The sequence below is a fragment of the Lonchura striata genome, chromosome Z (genome assembly GCF_046129695.1).
Source record: "Lonchura striata isolate bLonStr1 chromosome Z, bLonStr1.mat, whole genome shotgun sequence".
Lineage (NCBI taxonomy): Eukaryota > Metazoa > Chordata > Aves > Passeriformes > Estrildidae > Lonchura > Lonchura striata.
Genome location: NC_134642.1, coordinates 31686870 through 31711748, shown reverse-complemented (window position 1 = coordinate 31711748; position 24879 = coordinate 31686870). Strand labels below are relative to the sequence as shown.

The 24879-nt window shown below is 40.4% G+C and overlaps 1 protein-coding gene across 2 annotated transcripts in view; it reads right to left on the bottom strand.

Annotated features, from left to right (window-relative positions):
- PLPP1 (phospholipid phosphatase 1) overlaps nt 1-23257 on the bottom strand; it is a 60661-nt gene extending 37404 nt beyond the window's left edge. Inside the window, exons 1-2 of one of the 2 annotated variants that reach the window (XM_021534310.3) lie at nt 23076-23257; nt 7004-7158 (exon numbers count right to left, since the gene is read on the bottom strand). In XM_021534310.3, the coding sequence (XP_021389985.1) occupies nt 7004-7158; nt 23076-23133 (213 nt within the window). In that variant the 5' untranslated portion in view covers nt 23134-23257. The remainder of the gene's footprint in view (nt 1-7003; nt 7159-23075) is intronic. The other variant, XM_021534311.3, reaches the window with a different exon arrangement.
- Nucleotides 23258-24879: the final 1622 nt, after the last annotated feature.

Here is a 24879-nt window from a genome sequence, read left to right as displayed (position 1 = left end):
CAGAGTCTAAAGGCTGTAAATCAGCCAAGCACATACACAGTAGATATTAAAAAAAGTGCAATACTGATCCAACAAGGAACCAAGAATTAAGTAACTACAAACACAATCAGTAATAAAGGTATAGGGAGAAATGCAGGCTCTAAAATGTTTCAGCCAGAATACATGGAGTAGAAACACAAGTAGCTCAACTGATAAGACAACATATTTTAAACAATTACTATACCCGTGTCCAGAAGTGCGACTCATACAGTATAATGGATTAGATTTCCTCATAAGCTGGAGTTATTTCTGACTGATTATGTTAGGTTTTTTTCCATAAATATCCTGTATAACACAGGTCTGTTTCTGTCCAAATTTCTAATCTTGGTTAGGTTTCTTCACTGGGCATGAAGTTCCCTCCACTAAAGCTGGACACATTACCACCCCGAAGAGAACATCAGATTGTACACCTCCCTCGAGTCATCCTTCCCACTCTCCTCAGGAAGGATATGATATCCTTGGCATTTATCCAGGCTGTATTTCACCAGCTGTTCCTGCCATATTTTGTATTTGTTGCTCTGAGCTCCCTACTTTGCTGCCTCACTGCACATGCTCTCTCTCCTCCAGGGCATTTATGACTACACTGAACAGGGCAGACTCTCAGAGAGCTCTACTTGACATCTTCCTTCCTTGCAAAGGACAAGGAGCACTTACTCCTACTGCTCACTTCTCACTGTTAAGTGAATTGTTTGTTCATTTCAGGATTCTTTCTCCAATCTCATAACTATTTAGTTTCTTAATATTTGATTGAAGTAAACATTTAAATATGCACATCTAAATAATGATATTTTCTAAAAGAAAATGCTGCTTTGGCCTCAGTTCCATTTTCCTCATTTATCACAGGGATTAAGATAAGAACAGATGTGACTGACACCAGGAAACAGTGAGTACGTTTCTGACAAAGTAGCTTTCAACATCTGTGCTTAAGTAGTGGATAGTAATAATCTTCCTCCAGAGTTCTGAAACAAAAAAAAATTTAAAAGATTTTGTTGTCTTCTCTCCCAGCACCTGAAAAAAACTTGCCACCACTTTTGTGCTGTTATTTACTGCCAACTTCACTGCTGTAGCTTTAAACTAGAAGTCATACCCGGATTTATTTTTTAAAAAGCTTAAGTAATATTTTGAAGTTTAAGTCTCCTTATAGTTCAGATACAAAGTAGAAGTTAACATTTCCCCCAATATGCTGTAGATACTGCATTACTAATTCCATCAGCAAAAACATCCACAGTATTCATTACAACATTAGAAATACTGCCTGGAAAAACACACATTTTGTGCAAGCTTAGTTAAAACTTTTGAGCTGATACTAATGCTCACATTCTGTGAAGGTTGGTAGGGTGTCAGAACCCCTTTGCAGAGTAAGTTAAGACTTTGGCTTCTCCACAGTATAAGAACAGGGCTACTTTCCATTTCCATAGGAGTTTTAGAGTTCAGGAGAGCACCTACCAAGAAATGAACCATCACTCCACAGATCACTAAGTTCAATGGTTCCATTTTTTGACATTCAGCTTTCTCCTGAAAAGGTGGGTAAAAACCATCTCTTTGCATGAGAATTTCTTTGCACAAGGCAGAAGACAAAGAGGTACAATAATGTGAGCCAGATGAAGGGAAACAGACAAGGCAGTACAGCAAGAAACACTCTCTGCCTTACTTTCCCTGTTGTTTGTCTCTGGTTCCTAGTTGAGTTGCTTCCCTTTTTTGACACCCCCTCCAGTCTCTGATCTCAGTCCTAAATGTCAACAGTACAATATTAGTAACTGTGTATCAGACCCAAGAGAAAGAAAAATCTATGCCATGGACTGTTTGGGTTTGGGGTTTTTTCCTTAAGTTACAAGATTAGGTAAGTTGCAACTCCAGCTACCTACATTTCTCCATATTCCCTTTTACCCTTTTGAATACTCTTCTAAATCATACCTTAAAGCCCCCTCTATACCAGCATGACTGCTTTCTCATAGCTGTGATCAAGCTTAACTCAGCACTTTAAAGGACCTTGTCTGGAGTTCCTCCCACTGTCAAAATGCCAACTGTCTCGCTCAGACACTATGTGCATTCTTCATCACTGTACTAAGAAATGTACCTGAAGGGCTAAGGAAATACAAGTCCACAGGGCTAACAAGCAAGTTGCTACAGTTTTTTTACTTAAAATACAACTGTATTTAGTATATTTGTAAAAATAACAGAGGCATGGTGCTCCTCAGATCTTTTCTCACCTGATTTCAAGCCCACCAGAACACCCACACCACAGACACATCAAAAAGTGAAGTCAAAAGCTAGATGTTTCTACTTCTCAACATCTGGCCCCACAGCACTGATCTCAGCCAGGAATTATTCACCAATTCAACAACTCAATAAAGTGCATTACCCTGACATTAAACCTTTACAGAGTAAAACAATGGATACTTATTACTATGTTGGCTTTAAAAGAAGAACCAAAAAATTAGCAGTTTATTCCTCAGAATAAGGTTGGGTTCAGAGATAATGCCGATTGTAGTAGTACAAGATGAACAGTTAGTATCAAGTAGAACTTATGACAGATTATGAAGTTCAACAGCATTGCCCAAAAAAGTTTCCAATGCCATAAAGACAACAAAAAACACAATGAAGTTAAAATCTTTTCAAGAAGTTTACCAGGTAAGAGGCAGTCTTGCTCAGATCATAATCAAACCTCTTACAAGTAACCTGAAACTTAAGAGTCAAGTTGAAGTCCACTCTAATGTCAAACAACAGTTTTAATTTCAATTAGATGCAAAACTAACAGTGGGTCATAAAGTTTTGACCCTGCTGAAAAAGCGAAAAGCACATCTACCAATTAACAGTCTTCAACAGGTTTTGCTAATCCCCTGATTTATTAATCTCATCACAGCAGTAACTACATTTGTCCATGAAGGCATATAAAATTAGCTCAGTAAGTGCTTATATTGGTCAATCTAATAAAAGTTTCCCTTCAAAATGCATCCCTTCCATAAACAGCTTAAAAGATCGGTTTCTTTTACCATAAAAGAAATAAGTAAATTGCCTCCAAAGTATGATTGTGCTAATCTGTAGGAGGGAAAGTTTAGACATTATTGCACATGCTATAGGCAGACATTTTCAAAAACATTAAGCCTAATGCCTAAAATGTTAAAGCTGGCACAGGAGCAAAGCTACCTAGATCCCTTTTGGGAAGTCATAATGATACAGAGGACATTTTGCCACATCAAACCTAGTAATGTTTTGATTCAGCCTTTTTTTGTTGTTATTTAAACTACTTAGAAATCAATATAACCTAGCTACCCAGATATCTTTTGATTGGGTTCAAGATGGAGAAATTAGGTCCTACAGGCATAATCATGTTCCCTTCTCTCAAAGAAGGTCCCAAGAGCAGTGAAGTTCCCAGAGAAGTGACTTAACCAAAACTCTTTTTATAATGAACACTTCTCTGTAAGGAACATCAGCATTTGCATTACTTGTTTTGGTAGCAACAAGCTGTGGAAAACTGCTTTGTCTCCCAGAAATTCAGTGCAGGCCTTTGGCCGAGTTAGAAGTTCTGAACTTTTCTCTCTACATCAGTCCATCAAGTAATAGAAACTGACCAGTGGCTTGTGAGCCTTCAGCTCTGGGACAGAATTGCCAAGCAAAGCCTTGGCAAGGAGCAGACAGAAATCCTAGAACAAGGAGCAGACAAAACTCAGAAACTCTCAGGTTGCTCTGTTTTCTTTTGCTCTGGTGAGAAGGATGTTTTTTTCAGAGAGGTTTTCCTTATTCTGTGCTTCCCCCTTCCCACATTTCACCTACCCCTGGAGCTAAGGCAAGCTGCATGTCACTAAAGGTAGCAGTCTGAAGAAAAAAGATGACTGGAAGGGAAAAAAAATAAAATCAGTTTGGATTTAAAGTTACCAGAAAAGCCAAACTGAACGGGACACCTACAAATAGACATGGCAGGAAAGATATTTTGACATTAATTTGTCATTTAAGCTTGAAAAAGTTGGTCTTATATTGGCAACTGAAGACCAAAAATGCCAGACCAAATACATTTCCAGCTCTTCCTAGAGCTGCAAGCTATGGACAATGCCTAGTCATGGCTTTTAAATTACACAGATTTACTATCTATCTAAAAGACTTGGTAAGGTAGAAGTATCAGAAAGATCTCCTGGGGCTCCTTAAATGTCAGATCTAATGAATATGCACTGTTCTAGACACTGGCCTAAGCCATCTAGAGAGATTCAGTCTTCTAGACCACTACCAAGACTTGATTGACCCTAAATCTCAAAAGATTCTAATACAAAAAATCTGGCTCCCATCCAGACAAAGAACAATTTGGAAAATTGAGAAGCCTCATATTAAGAAGTGGCACTTGGAAAAGAATAAACATTGATTTCTCAACATTTTATTTCCTGGTAAAAGGTGGCAATGGCAACACAAAGGGTTCAGGCTACAAATAGAATAATGATTCATAAGAGTATTTTTTTATTTTTTAATATTCCTGAGTTTCTAACACATTTTGTAAATCTTCATAAAATGTCATAAAAACAAATTCATGTTCATGCAACCTAGTTTCTTTTACGTACAGGAGAGTTAATAAATATTATTAATAATATTAATAAAATATCTATGTATTTTTGAGGCTTTTTGGGGTTGAGTTTTTTCTCTTTGAAGTTATTTTATATTCTATTACAGGCCTACCCCCAACAAAGCCTTTTAGTATTATAATTACTATTATACAGCAAGATATTCAGGCCATTTCTTATTACATTCTGAAGACAAGCAGGCCTATTGTGCAACTCTAAAAAGAGTCATACCACTTAGGAATGAGTATTCTGTTTCATGTAGTCTGATTAGAGAAGAAAAGTCTGTACAAAAGTGTGATTTATCAACTCTAGATGAAATTTTTTTCATAAATTCCTTCATTGAGGATTCTGTCCCTTTCAGTAAAGTCTCATGTCACAACAATTTTCACTAGATGTGGGATAATCAGAGTTATTGCCTAAAAATCTTTCATGAGTGAGCTGTATTCCTGTTGAGGGTGTTGAATCTGGAACACACTACCTCCAAAAACCTAAACCGCCTTGGAAAAAGCCTCAAGCCTCCAGTGAGTCAGACCAAAACAAAAAACATTCTGAATTCAGATTCTCAGATTGATCAATTTTCCCTGTCCATTTTGAATAAAGGCAATCTTGAAGAGATAAACCATTCAACTGGAACCCACTTTGAATTCAGAGTTGTAATATTCCATGTCTCATACCCCCTAGCTGTACAGCTTACTCTAGCCCTTAGTTTTCAGCAGCTATGGAAAAATTTTTACCTCTTGCATGAGAATAAAGAGCTCTCTACATCTGAAACTGAGATTAAGAGAGCCAGGTTAACATGTTAACTACACTGAGCAGTTGCTTTAAGGTCTGGAAAACATTCAGACTGAAAAGCTAATTACCTGATTAGACTGTACAGTAACAACTGTGCTCTAGAACTTTTTCTTTCTTAAAACCTCTCCTGGAGGTTTTAAAACAGAGACTAGAAGTGGTTGTTCTAATCAGCCTCCTGCACAAAGACTAGCAGTGAAAACCCACTGTGTAACTCCTATAAAAGTATCATAGCAGAAAAATATCAGAATTACTGACATCTAATTTTAAGCTGTAACTTTCACTGCAAAGGTACCTAAAATTATAATAGCCCATGTTACTCCTTAAATGTGTAGGCTTTTATGTGCATTACCTCTAAGTCAGACGTTTCTCCATGGCTTTAGAGCCAAGAAAAAAACACACCCTCCACTGACTTTATATTACAGCAACACCTTCAAATCTAAAAATGAACAATATTTAAAAAATCAAGCAATTCACCAGTTTATTGAACTGCAGCTAGAACATTTCTTTAGAAGTCTAAAAGTGCTTCTTCAGAGCTGCAATTGTTAGTTCACCTGTACCCATATCAACCAAGATACACAGGAAACCTATTGGAAAATAAATTTTCCCAAAGGTGTGCTGAACATATATATCATACTTGTCGAAGTGACAAGCTTTCCTTAAAAGTGAAACTATAACAGTGATAACTTGTTATGTCAGCCTCCTATTTACTGCACAGGTCTAATGGAAGCTTTAATGAATAAGCACTAATGGGAAAACCAGAGTAATGCATGCAGAAGTTCTACATGCTCATTTGTTTTAAATTACTGTCTTCCATCCTTAAACCACTTCATGTACTTCTTACTGATTAATTAATCTTACACAATTATCAGATAATAAAATATAATCATCTTTCACATAGCTTGATCAAGTATTGCAGGGACAAATAAGTTGTAGCTTCAGGTTCACGACTATTCTGCACCGTCAAATTTTGATTCTCCAAATCAGCTCAAGCCTCACTAAAAAGTGGGATACAAGCAGGCTTCAAATATTGTTAGAAAAAACTAGTGAAGAATTATATTGTTCTTTGTCAAAATCATATGGTCTTTAAAACACCAAGCCCATTTTCTACAAGCAATTAGATTTTCAGTTTCTGTATCCCACTTTATCCCACTCTTCTTTAATGAGTAATCACATTACTTTCAAGCTTAACAAAAGCTTCCAAGTCAAAATTAGGTTTATTTTTAGAGAAACTATATGGTAGCAACAGTCACCAGTTATAGGTGCGTACACTGCATAACAGTGCCAAGTTTTAACATCTCACGTGTTTAAATTAGCAGACTAACCCATTCTGAACAAGAGATGTAATCATTCTATAACATTTTGGAAGACATTTTTCCCCTCCAGTGATAAAAGCCTAGTCTAAATACACTTTTTTCTGTTCCTAAAGCAAATTAAAGTAGCAATCAGATTAGTTCTAGACTTTCTCTGCAAACAGTATCAACAGCACCTTTAACATGCATATGACTATATATATATATAGGATTTTGCCTATATAGACTGGTCTTCAACTCATTTATAGTGCTGAGCTCTTAGAAGGCATACATTTTACTCCCATCACCAAAGCTCCCTATATATTAGCTACTTACAGAGAAAATGGGCAGGGTGAACCCCACTGTGTAGAGGACAGTGGATGTGATGGTACTGTCATGGAACGGATACTTGATGCTGTCATCATTACAGAAAAAGCCTCTCTGATACGGCTTTATTTTGGCCAAGTTTAGAACACCAAGGGGTAAGCCAGCTGTTGGGGGAAGGAAAACAAAAACAAAAACAAGAAATACATGTGGTTAAATAAAAAAAAAAAAACAAAAAACATTTCTAATCATGCATGGAGGAAGCTATCAAACATGCATAACTAAATTTCCTAAGTATCATGCAATGCACACACTTACCAAATTCTGTTTATAGACACTTCTCTTTCAGAACACTACCTCAGAAGGACTCTGAGGTTATCCATCAGGTACAGATGTTAAAAAAAAATACAAAGTTTAAAGCCTTCCATCCATAAGGCGAGCTGCCACAAAACCACACCGAACCAAGATTACATTCAAGAAAAAGCCTTTGCCCCTCACATGACTAAACAGTTATTAAGGACAGGCAGCCTTTTAGAAAATAAAGGCTCCTCCTCCCTCTTCCACTACCCCACAACCACAGCTTGTATCTGATTTTCCAGCCTTGTTATATATGCTATAATGTGGTCAGTGTTTACAGATAAGACAAAGAATAGACACAGGTTTTGTCATGCTTAGGGAGTTATAAATTTCATGCAAGTAGTTTTCATGCAGGTAATGGGAACAAAAAACTGCAGGGACACTAATGGACACTTTGAATGGATTGCATCTCCAGGTAATGAGATTATACTTTGAGATTGCATTTACATAGCATTTGTACACTTTGGAAGATTTCTGCATTAAAATATACAAGTTATTAATATTGCAGCTAAGACCTGGGTACAAATTATAGCTCTCTGAATTTACACACTGTGATATATTACCAATTCCCTCTCTTACAAGATAATTTGCATTACACTGATAGTCATTCAAGAGAAGCCATCCAAACTTCTGATAATTATATTCACGTCTAACTTATTTCTGATAAGAACCATGTGCCATGTAATATACATTTGCAGGAGCAATAACATCAGGAAATCTAACTTTTTATTTTTATTTTACTTTCTCATAAAATCTAAGGTTGGAAAGGACCTCCCAGATCATCAAGTCCAGCTTTTAGCCAAATAACACCATGCTCACTTTCTCACTTTGTTTTGATCAGCTGAGTAACCAATAGATTAAAGTGGGTAAATTACATAATGCTAAATCCCCAAACAAAACAAAAAGTAAATTTTGTTTTAAAACATGGTAAAAATGGGCAAATAACTGCATTTTCCCGAAAATCCATGAAATACACAATTCTGCAAATAGACATTCTTTATGTAAATTAGAGGGTGAGTGCCATTACTGAAGCAGAAAAAACTACTCCGTATATAAATGGCTTACTGTACTGAAAAAAAAAACATCTCAAAAAAGTTAACATGATCAGTGATTCTGATTTCTATTGACACCTGTTGACTACCAGGTAAGTAGCTTAAAGGTGATTAAAGTATACTTATTGCTACGTACTTTGTTAGAAGAAAAGACATCAAGAGTGAAACAGTAGGAATAGAGTGATAAATCTGGGCCCCTTCTTTGGGCTGCTGAGTTGCGGTGCAAAGGCTTGTGAAGTGCATAATGAAACTGTACATGGTTGGTAGGACCCCAGCTTTCAACTCCTCTTCCTTACAAGGAAGCAGATGGGGAGTATTTTAAATCCTCTTATGGAGCAGAGGGAATTTTTTTTCACAAATCATCTGAAACACGAAAACTGTCCACATTACTGATGCTTACCATACCATATAGAAAAAGTGAACCAAAATACAAATGGCATTAAGCTTATTCAACTTCAAGCACAAAGTTTTTCATTATGTAGCATGGTATTACTATTGAATCCACTACATCGCAACAGTCTCTCTTCTTCCTTCTGCTTTAATGATGAGAAAAGGGCTGAAGCTTGACTATTCCAAGTGGCAGACAGAAGCAGATGAAAGAATTGCAGCCCTTCAAACATGAAGGGAGCTACACTGAAGAACTCAAAGTTCACACTGACCACAGGGATTGCTGTATGTCTGCATGCCTGGAGCCAAGTTTCAGCTCTTCTCAAGGCCATGGCAAGATTCCACTAACATAATGTAGATTCCATGCTTCCTGTCTTTACCTTGGCTGTTGCATACCGAGCAGGATGACAGAGTGATAATCCCATTACCTATTTGATACGATCATATCTTCTCAAACAGGTCACCAGATTTTTACATACGGAAACATGACAAGCTCATGATTAACTTCAGCAGCAGCTTGTGTTTTGCATAGGTGGATACTTCACAGACATAAATACCTATCTCCCACAAAAAGCTGCTACAGTCTAATATCAAGGACTAATACATAAAGAACTTTTGACCTGGGAAGGGGGAAAAATGAAAAGCAGCAAATAAAGGAGGCAGATGAGAACAGTTTCAAAGTGACTGCAAAACTCATCTGTATCACCTACATTAAAAGAACACAAAAAAAACCCCAAAGTTGGTTACACATCTTACACTATTGCCATTTTTTTTTCATCACTGTTAAAATTCTTACTGCAATCTAAATGATGCACTGCTTTCCAACAGTGGACTACAACTAGAAGATTTTGTGAAGTGGTATTCATTAATCATTAACCTATCCCAAACAGTGGCATCGTTTTTACTGCTGCTGATTTTACAGGGAGAGAATATGAGATGTAGTACATGTAAGCAAACAGTCCTGAACTTTTCATTGTAAGCAGAAAAAAACCCCACCACTAATGTACAAACCAGGCCAGTACTGCCATCAGAGGTGTGAAGCACCTCCATGAGCTTTTTAAGCTGAAATTCTGAGGAATGCAATTACGTTCAGTTATATCAGTTTCTACAAACTGGAGCAAAGAGTGACCAAGATGTCATGCAAGACCACCAGGATAAAAGGCAATCCTGTAGATTGTAGAGCAGTTCTCATGCCTTATCCTCTGCTCACTATACTTTCTTTTCCTTTATACTTAGCCAGTACCAGCAGTAATCTCAAAGCGCTCTTCTGAACCAGGGAGCTTTATACCTTAAGGGCTCATAATGGCTTAGTTGTTATTCATACCCTATAAAGCATGACCTTCAGCTGTAAAAAGACTATTACTTGAAGTCAACATAATTCAGATTGGAACATATTAGAATTGGATTTCATCTACTCTCTGGTAAAAATTATGCAGTTTATCTTGTCAAGAACTAGTGACCAACAGATTCTGGGCTGTTTTGCTAGACAGTAGCAGACAGCAGTCCTCTGACCTTTCTCTCCCCTCTAATTATAAAGAAAAAACAACCTGGTCACTCCAGTGTTGTGTGACTTAAAGAAAGGACAGACTTCTGCAGTGCTCACACAAATAGACTCTAGCTAACCCACAGACCAGGCTGGATGGGGCTTGGAGCTACCTAGTCAAGTGGAAGGTGTTCCTGCCCATGGCAGGCATATTAGAAGGAGATAAGCTTTAAGATTGCCTCCACCCAAAATATTCTATGATTTTATAACCCTGAAAGCTACAGATGTAGTAACAAAGTTGAACAGGAAAGAGACTCCAAAGATTTGAAGCCTTTGCCTATAAAAGAAAGGTAAACAAGTTTCATACATATGAATAAGACAAAAAACCCCACAGTAAAGAGGGAGACAAAACAGAGAACAACACTTGAATTACTCAGCAGGGATTGCAGGGATGGGAACAGCCTCTAAGTTTTGGGCTAGAATGGCAAGAACAGGACAACACATTTGTACAGTTACATGAGGTATTCTGAGTTCACAAGGAGTTTCCAACTCTAATTTGTAGGTTCAAGCCAGTTGCAGTGTAGTTTCCACTGACAACCTACAAAAATTCACAGTAATACACATAGCCTCCAGGAACTATTTGATTACATCTGACTGGATGACATAGCATGACAAATGCCTGTAAGAAGGGAAAGAAGGGAGGTCCAGGGTAGGAGAATAGGGAGGAAGTCCAAGTGAGAATGGTCCTCCGCCCACAGAAAGAAAATGTTACAAATAAAATACCAGTACCCAAGGGGAGAAGGTGAATTTTTTTTTCCAAAGGAAAACTGCTTAATCAAAAAATGTTGATTTGCTATGTTTTTAGTGAATTTTTTTAAAGACTAAACAAAAATAAATTAAATTTCATGTTTATCTTACAAATGAAAGTGATTAGTACCAATCCATCATCTTTTTACAATGTGTGTAACACTGCACTACTGTTCTGATCTGTGGCATTTATCACACTGGTAATTTTAGAGTTGGGTGCTTAAGCTTGAAGTCAGATTCTGAAAACTTCCAGGTGTCCATATAACTTTGGACATTTTCTTAAATGTTTTTCTTAAACAGGAGAACAGCATTTAGAGCCCAATTAGTGTATTTTACAACAGTTGCCATAAATATTTAAGCTCAGCAAAGAATATTATTGTTTTATGTCTGAAAGGAAATAAATTCTTAAAGTTTGAACCACTTCAGCAATACTGTACTACCTAGCTCTCGGCTAGAAGCAGCGCTCACAAAATTTGGCTCAGCCTTCAAGAACAACCCAAGACAACCTAGACTGTCCTGTCCTTCTCCCACCTCTGGCCATCTCCCACTACCCCTTTCTTGCCTTGGCATTAGTTTTCACACCATGTGTCCAAAAAGACAAACCCACACCTACACAACACTGTTTTCTCAGAGCCGCTTGCTCATCAGGCCAACTGTATTACTCTAAGAACTGGCTTAAAGGATAGAGTAAGAACATGTACCCAAGGGTGACGAATAAAGGACAAGGACAGACTGGGACAGATCAGCTTCAACAACTTATGAAATTGCATCTTGATCAGTGGTGCATTCTTTGCCACAATTTTAAACATTAAAAAGGAATGCACTGTATTTTGCAAACACAGGTTAATTAACCCATTTGGCCTCCTTATCTGTGCAAGTGACTGAATCTCCACTTGAGGTTCTGTGCAGTCAAACTCACACTGAGTTGCTGTTTCAAGTCCTCCAAGGCAATATTACTCTGTAGTCCTATTGTGGTCCTCAATCAGGAAGTTTCTTCAACAAAGCAAATTAATATCTGGGAACTGGGAGAACAGCAGCTACTCCTAAGCAATACTACAGTAAATGAGAACTTTCTAACTTGATTATTAACCAAAGTATTTTCTTCATGCTGCAATGAACTCGTAACTAAGTGTTAATTAAAAAACTTGTACAGGACTAACATAAGACTGAGAAGGGTTTTTGTTTCTCTACACTTGCCCTGAAGAATATGATCAGCACACCCTGCACTTGATATACTGACAAAATCGGCTTCACGTTTTGTAAAGAAATTCACAGTTTATAGTTAGGGAGTGTCAAAAACCAATTCTAGCTGTACCAGAGAAACCACAAAACACAATTATATCCTCAAAACAGATGAGGTACTTTTTACAGCTTACATTCTTACTAGACAGATGATACTGTTAATAACCCCACAGAGTCATTTCAAGCTAAACCTATGCAGCTGTCAATTGCTACCAAGAGCAAGAGAGAATTTAAGTCCTCCTGCTCTTACACATGTATTTTTGCTTTTATTTTCAGACAGGACAACCATGTTGTCTTCACTTTTTATTTTTCAGTGTACGATCTGATGATGTGAGGAAGTAGGCAAGAGATCTAAAGAAACTCAGGTCAACTTCATGCTTCTGGAGAGAGTTTGGAAACGTCTGTAAAAAGTACTGCTCTCTGCAGAAAAGGAGACAGGCTGAATTTTTTTTTCTATGAACAGTCAAGGGAGAATCAACACCTTAAAACAGGAGGTTCTGGGAATACACAAAACTACCAAGAGGAAGAAGAAATTGAAATAAAGAGAAAATATTTAGACTTCTGATAACTAGAGGTAAGGAGTGTACAAGAGAAAAATCAGTGAACTATTTATTTGCAGTAGCTGAGACAGGGCAGCCCACAACTTACCTCCTAGCCGCTTTAAAGAACTTTATCTTACTTTTCTACACTAAGGAATGTGAAGTATTTCTAATACCAGCAAACTGATTGTTCTGATAATGCCAGAAGCTGTGATAAGCTTCAGTAAACAGGATACATGCATTTAAAAGCATGAACAACATTCTAATCTCTCCTGCAATTCTACTTGCAACTTTATGCTACATACATTTTTATTTGTCCTCTGATCTATAATTTGGCCAGGAGAGAAGCCAGATCAGCAACTGAACAAGTTCCTCGCCACTTTTTGTTATGCCAGGCAAGAGTGATGAAGGCAGGAAGCAAATGAAACCTTCCTCTGAGCTCGAACAGTCTCAACACAAGAAAATTCTAGTCCAGTCATTTACTAAGACACAATTACAACATATTCCAGTTTCTCTGCATTCAGCAGTCTACTACATGTGAGCACTAGTTCAGTTATCTATAGTCCAAATTAATTAGAACAGGACAAAACTCTTGTTTAAAAACATTAGCATGGATAAGAGTGTTCTCCCTTATATCTACATTTCAATTTTAAAAATTGACTTTTACAAACACTAAAACAGGTTGCTCTAAAACCCATGCAACTGTCTCTCCTGTGAGCACTTAGGGAAGTGCAAATGCAAATTAAAAAATGCAGAAACAAGACAGTAATATACCCTATCCTGCTCTATTACTTAGAGGAGCATTCACCAGGACAAGTGAGTCAACTGGAGGTTGCAAGTAAAGACTGTGCCCTGGGCTCCGCTCTGGACAAGGGGAAGAGGAGGCTGAAGCTGGCCCAGGGATGGACACACACCTGGAAGTCATTAGCAGTTCACCCAGTTGGCTGAGGCCAACTGCCCCATTACTGACAGACCTGAAAACATTAAAGACCCCAGACTAACAGCTAAAAGACATTATCGGGGCACAAGCAGGGAAGGGATAGAACAGGAGAGGTCAGCAGTTTTTTGTACTGCAGTGCTGTTCAAGGGGTTTGTTACTTAAAGGACGAATCCAGCTGGCTGTAGCCAGAGCAAAGGGTGACTTCTCCCACTAGAGCCCCTCCTCTGTAGAGGAAATGAAATATTTCCTCACTGCTTGCATTATGTGCTCAGCACCAAATTCAGTTAAAGGCTTTCATGGTACTGTATGGAGAATTAAAAACAATGTACATGCCCCTAAAGATGTAGATTTCTGCACACAGCCCACCTAAATCACAGACCTTACAGACCAGGACAGCAACACAGACAAAGAAACTGAACTGTCAAGCAAGACAGGGAGGGTTTTGCTTTTTTTTTAACATAGGTGACACCAACTCTGAATGTCATTCAAGACTACTTCTCTTTTAAACACCAGAAGTTGTAACTATTTTCCCATTTTCATCATTGTTTTGTGGGAGTGCACAATAGGAGGCTTTCAAAGTATTTCAGCCTACACACCCTAAATTGAAATACCATTCAGTCTCTAGAAATATAATAGGCAATTAGTTGTCAGGAACCTAAAAGTTCATTTTCCAATGAATCCTGCAAGCATAACAGTATTTTATTTAAACAGTCTTTAATAAAGTCAACAGTGCTACAGAGGCAATCAGAATTTCCATGACGTTGTACACCCCATCATACCCCACAACGTCACTTTACACTGCACACACTGCTGCATGCCACCATGTCTAAGAGAACAGAACTTCGTTTGCATGTGACACTGTATTCTGTAGTATCTAGTAGTACACTAAGAACAAACCCTACAAAAAGCTCAATCTAAACAGATTTTAAAGGAAAAAGAGACCATACCCCATATATTCTTGAGTTATCAGTGCAGTTTGTTTTGTACTGATTCAGGAGACTGCTCCAAAAGTACATTACTTCAGAATCTGGAAAAAATATTTATACAACATTGCTTTTGACATTTGAATACAATGAATAATGCCACAGCATAGAAAGTTTTACAGTACATATAATATACCAGGTGCTGTTTCCATTTGTAGTAACAGTTACCATCATTAAATTTCTGATCTCAGTTTCTTTGCATTTAAGGTATACAATTTTCTAGTGTTGATGACTGGACTCTTGCATTTAAAGAAGAGATGGGAAGAATGAAAAGAGTCTGCATGCAGAAATAGTGACCTGACTTGCATTCCCAGGATCTCCACTAGTGTTAGACCAAGCCATCACACTGGCGTGGAGTATTTTAGCTGAATACTAGTACGGCAGCATAGGCTTACATAAGAACATAAAATTGAAGCCCAGCTTCCACAATTCAGCAAAAACTACAAAAAACTCACTCAGTGGAACACCAAGGAAAGCAGACACTAAGTAAAATGATGATTAAGATGACTTTTGGAATTTAATAGAGAATAGTTTTTGACAGGCTCAATCTCACTGTCTGCCTTCTGCACTCCTTAAGGGCCATGAGCTTGGTGCATATGAGAAGTTTTCCCTGGTTATAATTAGCAGTTTATTCTCTCAGGTCTCTCCACCACCAGCTTCCAAACCACCCTTTCAGCTTAAGATAAGCACAGTTCACTGCCTCTCCATGCTTGAAAACAAGGCAGACAAATTTAGACATATCCATTTGCCTTACCATCCCAAGTACTCCAGTTTCAGAAAATATTTCAACTATTGCTTAGTTTCAGTGACTTATCAACCTAAGACTTTTTGGCAATAACAGAACTAAGTTAAATGGACAAAAATGCATTAATATTAATTTGAGGTTAAAATGTCACTGTATTCTAAGAGAGGCAGAAGTCACCTGAGGTGCTGAAATATGGTAAGAAACTCCTTTTACGCTAAGGCAAAAACTAAGCCTAATTCCTGTTTGGTAGTTTTCTCCTTTCCTAGGAAAGGGATCACAAAAAATTTGTGACCCTTCTTCCAAACCAGGCATGGCTAAGCAACAAACTGAAGCTACATTATATGAGACCCAAGGAAACCCCACACAGCTCCTCTGAAACTTGCTTATTTAGCAGAGGCAGAAAAAGGAGAGGAGGCACTAAAATCTAGGCTATTTCTAGAAAATCTGTTATGTACTCAGCAGCACCACAGAAATAACAGTGTACTGATATGGCTTACCCATACCTTTGTTTCATTTACCAGCATCTGATAGATAGACATTCCAAGACGGGTGTCCTGACCTTACACACGTGTATTTTCTAATCTAAAATTTTCAAAATCCTCCTTTTCCTATTGCCAAATATCAAGACACCACATGAATGAGAGATGACAAAATTGAGCTGAAGCACAATACAAGTAAAACTGAAGTGCCTTCCCAAACTTCTGAGTTAGACCACTTCTTGGTCACAGTTTCTTAAAGATGAATTAGTAAAGTCTATAACAGAGCAAAAGCAGCCTGTTCTTGTACTGGTCATTTCCTCTAACTCAATGTGGTAACAGAAAGTGTTTGATAAGTGCACAAGAAAGTTTAAACATTATCTTTCTATATAACAATTTGTTAAAGAAGTTTACTTGAGTCAATTTTTGTCTTACATACAGTAAGACAAACAGTCTTGATTTTAACAGCTCTATTTGTCTGTATGAGAAGGATGAATGGACCAGAGAACATGGCAAAAGTAGAGCCAAAAACACAACGCAGGTTTATCAATAGACAGTTTTGATTCTGTACCTTTGAGATCTGTCTCATAACTTGAAAAAGGAAAATTCCTCACAGAAAGTGGGTCAAGTCATTAGTAGACAATTGTTAAACAAGAAGAGATAGGCATCAGAACCTTAATATAAGTAGGACAATTTCTTTCATTTTAAAATTGCATTATTAAAGTATTCTGGCTGGTAAAGTGATTACAAGTCTACTCACTGACAGGGCTAAGACATTTATTGTTACAGCTGAAGTGACTACCTGTTTTAGTAGAGAATGTCCCTATCCATGACAGGGGACTGGAACTACATGGTTTTTAAGGTCTATTCCAACACATTTTATCATTCCATGACTAGTGTTTCCAGATGTAGTGGCAATAATATGGATTATTAAAAAAAAAAAAAAAAAACAACAAACCAAAACAGTTTCAGAAAGTATTTTAAGGATATCTTGCTTCTTCAAAATAGTTTTAAATTATTTTAATTCTTGTCATAAAACTAGCTGTTTGCTAGTCATCCATTATCTGAATTTCTAGTGTCTGTAGATTTTTCAGTTGTTTTCAATCAACTATTTTATCTGAATAAAACCTAAGAATTATGAGCTTCTTTTGCAGGACAGGGGCTAAGGACGAGAATCACCCCCACCAAACCAAGCAGATATAGCAACAAATCAAGCTCATTTTAAAGCCATATTTCTGTGGGTGGCATGTCTTGCCAATGGGTTTCTATGCATTTCTGTTCAGCACTTTTTTCTCTTTTCCTCCTCCCAAGGTGAGTTTGTTTTAATTCTCCTGGACTAATTCTGGAAAGAGGATTATCAATTGTGGGGGATACTAAATCCGAGTCAGCTGGCATACTACAAGGCTCAAGTTCTCTTCTTATTGGGTACTTTCAAGAGTCAGGTCTACCTGCCTTCCACTGCTGCAACACAGTCACAGATAAAGGATTACCACAGCTTAATCCCCTCATCAGCATCTAGTCAGCAACAGTGCTCCTACATAAAACTATGCAGTAGCAGGCAACCAGTAATCAGTTCTTTATTTCTCCTACCAGGGCTGTGATTGTGCAGCCTTCAGACCAAGCTGCTTTCAGTCAGTATCAGTTCATACTGCCTAACCCTTTAAAACCAGGAGACATGTTGCATCAGCTCAGCACAGCACACAGCATAAACAAGCACTCAAGCAGTATAGAGGGGAGGCAGCTATGAGAGATTAGCTATTTTATAATTTAATTTTAGTGTGAATAAAATGTCAGAAGCCCCTCCTCGCAAAGGTCACTGCCCTCATGTAAGAAAGCTGCAAGAGCCCTTCTGACTGTTTAAGGCTAAGGGAAAAAAAATCACCAGGACTCAAGCAGCTGGTAAGGAACCCAAGAGCTGATAAGCATCTTGCTCTACTATGTCAAGAAAAAATAATATAGTCCTGAGTTCACAATTTGGGTCTTGGGAAGGCACTAGAAGGTGAACTAGGATTTACCCATTGCTGTAAAAAAGTAAATGCAAGAAGTGCTGGTTTTGTGTCAGAAGTTACTATAAGATAAACAACAACAAAAGCTAGCAGAACATGAACCAGACTGCTGACTTTGAATAGTGTTCATTAACTAATTGATCTCTTACCTAAGTTTTTCTGCAGGCTTCTCATCAAGAGGGAGCAAGTCTCTGGTAAAGCATCTTTCTTTATGTTGCAGAAAATAAAAAGTAACTGTTGCAAAGAAGATAGAATTAGGAGAGGAAAGATTTTCCCAGTTTCACGTAACAAGTATGTTTCCAAAAAACTGAGAGTGTCAACTTAACACATATCAGGTCATGGTACCTGGTGGATAGTGTCACGGAAGGCAAACTGCTCTTTCACATGTACCTGTTACAGCTTTACAATGTATTCATGCACTAGAAAAAGTATTTAGCACCCACATGATGTGGAAAATAAGAACGGTGACACATATGTCAGTGAGTCACAAATAATACCGGAGGAGGTTTTATTTGAACTAGGCCAATTGGGAAGTGCTAACCCACATAGAAGGAACCTTCCCTGACTGCACAGCAATACCTTAATTGTCACAGAGACTGCAGCCTTCAGCAGCAGCACAAGTAAACACTCCCAAGAGAGAAGAATAGCACTGAATGCAAAATACTGTGCAGGGTGGTCCAGCCATCCTACCCCCACAGGTCACACCCTGCAAAAGCAAATTCACTGTGTCCTGTACACATGCATCTGCTGTTTAAACGTTGTCATGTATCACAAAACATTCCAGCAGTCTTTAAACAACAAGCTGAAAGCAATGTGAGTGTTTACTATTTCTGGATTCAGTTCACATGTCCTTCTGTTTGGCAGAACTGTAAGTCCTTCTCTTACTCAGAAGTAGTTTCATGAAAGAAAATAATCATCATCATCATGTATAAATAAGACTGCCATAGTCTCACCTTCCCACAGTCACAGAGTAGGACATGGAGAGGAAGAAAAAATAATAAATCCTTACACAAACATAACTATATTCCACAGCAGTTTTAAGTTTAAGTAATTATTTACTAATTCCAATATATTGCAGAAAAGTGAACAGGGCAACAAGGGTTTAATTCTTTAGAAGGCTTCAGTTTTTCTAATCTTGGGTTGGACATATTCTTGCATTACATCAGCAATCCCATATTGACAAATACACAAGTAATAAGCTTGTCAGTAACTGCACAGACAAGAGACTGAAGAAATAAAGTTGTGCTGTATTGCACCCCAGCACTTAAGTTAGGCATTAATTCCAACAAGTACAGACCAGATGAAAGTCATCCCAGAGTTGTGACAGAAAGTGTTTTCCTTATTGCTCTGGTCACCTCTGCAGAGCTTCCTTGAATCTTAGTCTTTGTGAGAGTCTGATCTAAAGATAAATGCATTTAACAGTTCTTCCACTGATTGCAGGAATATTGCCATGTGTTTCCCAACTTTGTACTTTAAGTGTTGTTTACCTGCCTTAATGAAAGGAACCTGATCTACAATGAAACCAACAATAAACCTGTAAGAGTGGCACAGTATATATATGTGTGTATATATATATAGTGGCTACTGAAAACACCAGTTGCAAGCTAATTAAGCTAAGCTAATAAGCTGTCGCTTTTTGCATGACAGTTTGGAAGTGTAATAAGCCATAAGAACCAACCTCAGTATCTATCTGTGAAAAACGGTTTTACTACTGTCTAGAATGCCAATCTCTATGCTATATAAAATGTCTATCAGGAAACCTAGGAGCCAAGTAACAGAACTATGAGGGAGAAAGAAATCCTGCAGATCAAGCCACTCATGCTTTCCAGTGCCAGAAGCAGCTGAGCACTATCCACTGGAGCGTGAGGAGTAAGGGAGGTGCTGCCTGCAGCACTGCAGAGCTGCACGCGGACATGCAGCACACACACACCCCCAGCACTGCAGATCAGCACACACAGAATGCAGACACAGCCTCCTCACACTATCTGAGGACAGATACTGCAGAAACCTGCACCTTTTGCTTTTTTTAGATTGCAGAATACAAAGCTAATTTAATGCTGGAACACCAGTGTTATTTTTAGATGAAGAAAATTATCATGCCGATAAGAGGGAAGGAATTATTTTCTCAGGGCACTAAAGACCGCTTTCCCTGAATTCTCTCTCCTTTAGTGGGTAAAAAGGCAGATGAGGGAGAGATCTTTCTGAAGGGTAATTAAAAAAAACTTAGATGCGAGTTTCAGTCAACCAAACTGGGCTAATTTTAAGATGTTTTTACATCCTACGTTTTCCCCCCTCTCCCCACCTCCTCTTCTTTGATGTCTTTCTTATTCTCTTACCTCGGCTCCATCTTAAGCATGTCACACCTTTCAACAAATCTCTCTAAATCACACACACAAAAATCACAGGATAGGTCTTTTTTTTCCTTTCCTTTCTTTTGGAGAACTTATGCTGGGAAAGTTGAAACCACACCAAAAAGGCTTGACTAAACCAGGAGTGAATAAGTCAGACACACAGTCAGAATCATGCACTTCCACTGCAGTGAGCTCATGGGTGTGTCAGATCACTGCAACTTCAAGTGGTATGCTTGGATATCACTTGGGCTTCAAGTCCAACATTACTGAGATAATTAAAGTAATTCTTCTTCACCATCTACACTTACTTTGGAGAAGATATAAACATGAAAAAAGAGGAGAAAAAAGAAAAGCTCTGTATTAAGTGGCAAGAGCTATCCTGGGGATTCTGAGGATGCTACTGGTACCCCTTTTTGTGGTAGCATGGGCTACCACGCCAAGACTGAAGGCTCAGTCCCCAGCTGAAACTGGTCTTCCTAGTTTTTAAGCCTTCAGTTCTGTTGGAGGCCTTGTAGTCTCTGCAGTGGAGATACTAGGTATCATTTATCCATACCAGCAAGTCACTTTATCTGGGCAGTTACCTCTGTCATTTGAGCAGATACCAAAGTGCACGGGCAGGGGGATGGGCAAGGGAAAAAGTGAGAGTTAAAGTCCACAATCAACAGGAACTATTTTTTTATGAGTAAAAAAATTAAACAGCCCACTAGATACAGGTAAGACCTATGTTCTTCTCAGGCCCTGTCTCAGCCATATGACAGTAAGGCAGAAGAGGAAAAGAACTTCGTCCTACATCCAGTATCTTTCCCATCTTTCTGCAAATGGAAAATCTTTTTATCTCAGCTAGAGTTTCACTGAAACCTGTAACTCAATGTGTTTAAAGTTGCAGGTGTCAGGAAACTTCATATTATGCACTGCCTGCATTTTTCAGACTTTTCAGGAAGTAAACAAGCCCAAGGGAAAATAAAAAGTCTGGCAATTTTCCAGCACACTGAGGCACCAGATAAGTGCATCTGTGATCCAAATACTACACAGGGTGAGGGGGAGAGAAGGGAAAGGTGTGTAAACTGATATTACACTGCAGGGCAAGGTCAAGAACCTGCTTTCTCAGATAATGACTTGGGACAGGGAAACCCTCATCCTTTCAGGTGGATGGCCATCAAGTTATATGCTTCTACATATAACTTTCAATACTTTCAATGTATTTTGCTTTCCTTGATTACTCAAGATTACTTACAATATACCCATATGCTTAATGCAGAACATTTGCATATGCGTAGTGCAAAATTTTTGTCTAATTACAAGATTTTGTAATGACAGTTACCCAGACAGACAAAACCGCTTCACTCACCATAAAGACAGCATGAAAGCTTAATCCTCACAAAAGCAGGGTTTGATAAAACTCCCGATCTTAATAAAGGTTGTTCCCAGTGGATTACATGGATCCACTATAATTTTGCAAAAGCTCTCTCTCCTGCAACATTACCGCAGAGCAATGTATCATTCATTGTCATTTTGCTTTTTAATGGCATTTAGCTACAGGTACCGCTGCTATTTGAAGCATCTGGCAAAAGAAAAATGCCCTTATGTTTATACTGATGATACAAACATCAGTCAAAAAATTCAGCCAAGCAGAAACTCATGAGCTAGGCCTAAACACTATCCACTGAACATGACAAGAAAGTGCTTAGATTACTGAAGTACTGACAATATTTGCTTAAGAAGCAAATATCCAAAATCAGCACTTCCTAAGACCAGAAGTACATCTCCAGAGCAAAGACACTTCCCAGGCTCCCAGTACTGAGAGGTGCCACTTCTTTACGAAGTGAAATTGCGCCTTCTCTGATCAGTAACTGACATCATTGCTCTTTACACTGTATCATTACATAAAAGGAGACTTAATACAAATGGCAGGACATAAAATCTTTTCAACAGACTGAAATAGACTAAAGCAACACTGGGAAGCTAATATTTGGGCTGGCCAGGACAAGCACTGCAGCGCTGCGGCAGTGCGCTGCGGCTGTGTCGGTTCAACCGCTGGCCATCACCGAGGCACCGCTCCCGGCCCGACCTCTCCCCGCTGCACGGGGACACGAGGGCGCAGACCCTGCGCTCTAGTGAGTACCCGACTACAGCGACAGCGGCGGCTCGGTGACACCGAGACCGCCTTCAGCTCAGCCTCAGAGCTGAATCCTTGCCCTGCTGCCAAGCACCGTCGCGCCCCTGCAGCACCCTGGATGGATGAGGCGTGTTTCCGTGATGATGGCCCCTTCCAGGACAGCTTACCGACCCACTCGGGGTAACAAACACATCCCAGGGCGCAGGTATCACCAGACAGCTACCTCTCCAGCACTGGCTTTTGCCACAACCGGTTTTCATCCAGCAGAGGTGGTTAGGGAAGGAAGAGTAAGGACATCAGAGAGAAGAGGGAGCTACAGATGTCAGTGGATAAGCTGCAGGAGCTCCCTCCCCCGGGGCTTTCCCATCCCCTCCCGGCCCACGGCAGCGACCAGATCCCCGTGCGCGGCGCGGAGCGGGAGGCGAGGGAGCGGGCGAGGGGCGGCAGGCACGGCGGGGCTGCGGCCGGCAGGAGCCCGCTCCGGGCGGTGCCGGCGCGGCGGCAAGGGGGAGGCGAGCATGCGATCAGCGCGCTGCGGCGCGGGGGGAGCGCGGCGCCCCGGGGACGGCTCCCCCCGCTCCTCCGCGGCCCCCGACCTACCCAGCAGCACGCAGAGCACGTCCAGCGCCACGAAGGGCAGCCGCGTCCTGTCAAACATGCTGGCGGCGCCCGGCGGCAGGCGCGGTGACAGGCTCGGCCCGAGGGGCGGGAGCGCGGCGGAGGCGGCAGGGAGGGGCTCCAGGCGAGACGCTCCGAGGGAACGGCCCCCCCGCGCTCCGGGCACCGCCGAGCAGCCGCCGCCGCCCGCACTGCGCTACTGCCGCCGCCGCGGCCCCCGCGCGCCTTTAAGGCCGGGCACGGGCGGCGGGGCAGGGCGGGAAGGGCGGGCGGCGGCGGCGCCTCGGGCCGCCCTCAGCGACGCCCCGCCCGCCGCCGCCGCGGCCCCGGCCCCGGCCCTCGCCGCCAATCGCGCCGCGCTACGCCCCGCGCCGCACCGGAGCCGCGCAGCGCCCCGGCCCCGAGCGCGGCCCCGGCCCCGAGCGCGGCCCCGGCCCCGAGCGCGGCCCCGGCCCCGAGCGCGGCCCCGGCCCCGAGCGCGGCCCCGGCCCCGAGCGCGGCCCCGGCCCCGAGCGCGGCCCCGGCCCCGAGCGCGGCCCCGCCGAGCCGCCACCTGCCCTCACCTGCCGGTGGCTGGGGTCCGGGAGGGAGACGGTCAGTCCTCCGCGGGGAACGGGGAGATAGTATTAATATTAGTATTAGTATTAGTATTAGTATACAAGGAAAAAGCTGTTACTACTTCTGGAATTACAGAATCCTCTGGGTTGAAAGGGTCTGGTCCAACCCAGAGGATTCTGGTTGGATCTGGTCCAACCTTCCTGCTCAAGCACCGAGGACAACCTGGCTCCTTCCTCTTGGCACCCACCTTTTTTATATATTTATACATGTTGACGAGTTCCCCTCTCGGCTGTGTCTCTCTTCTCAAGGCTGAACAGGCTCAGTTCTCAGTCTTTCCGCGTGAGAGAGATGCTCCAGTTCCCTCATCACCTTTGTTGCCCTCTGCTGGACCTGTTCCAGGAGCTCCATGTTTCTGTTGTGCTGAGCAGCCTGGAACTGGACAGCCTACTCCAGATGTGGCCTCATCAGGACTGAGTAGTGGGGCTGGAAGAGTGATGGAAAATTGCAAAAAAATTACAAAACAGCTGGAAGCACAGTTTCAGCCCAATCCAACCCAAAGCATATTTTTCCATGTTAAAACTTTTTATTTGGAAAGAAGACACTAAGAAAATGTTTTCTGCATAGCCACATTTTTATTTTAGCACCATTGACGACAAACCCAATGATTTTATTCACCAGTGTTAAGGCTCTTGGGCACAAACATGTAGCTCCTGCTACAGAGCACATGTGTGTTTTGTTCAAGGCAATTGCAGGTGGGATGAGTGGCACTTCCCACAGAAGACCAGACATAAGCTTTTCAGCCATTTTTCGTGTATTGCACTCCCTAATTCTGAAACAGCTTCACTTTGTACAATATCCTAACAGCTGAATAACAGGTTTGGGGGATCAACAAGAGACAAATTCTTGAGGTGGAAGTGCCTCAGTGAATATGTTGTATCTTCAACTCTACTGCCTAAAAAGGTACATAAAGTAGTTCCACATAATATATACAAGGAAACTCTACATAGTAGACTATACAGGAGATCCCAGTTTTATCTCAATGACTAAGCATCAACCTAGGTACACGTCAAAGTGGACAGTTCTGGAGATTAAAACTACCTAATTTTCTTTAATCTGGAGATTAAAACTACCTTATTTCTTTAAGTGCAGCGTAAATTAAAGAGCATGTTTTCCTGTGCAACTGTACTGGGATGGTTTAATGGATGTAGAAATTCCTGTTGTCTTAAAA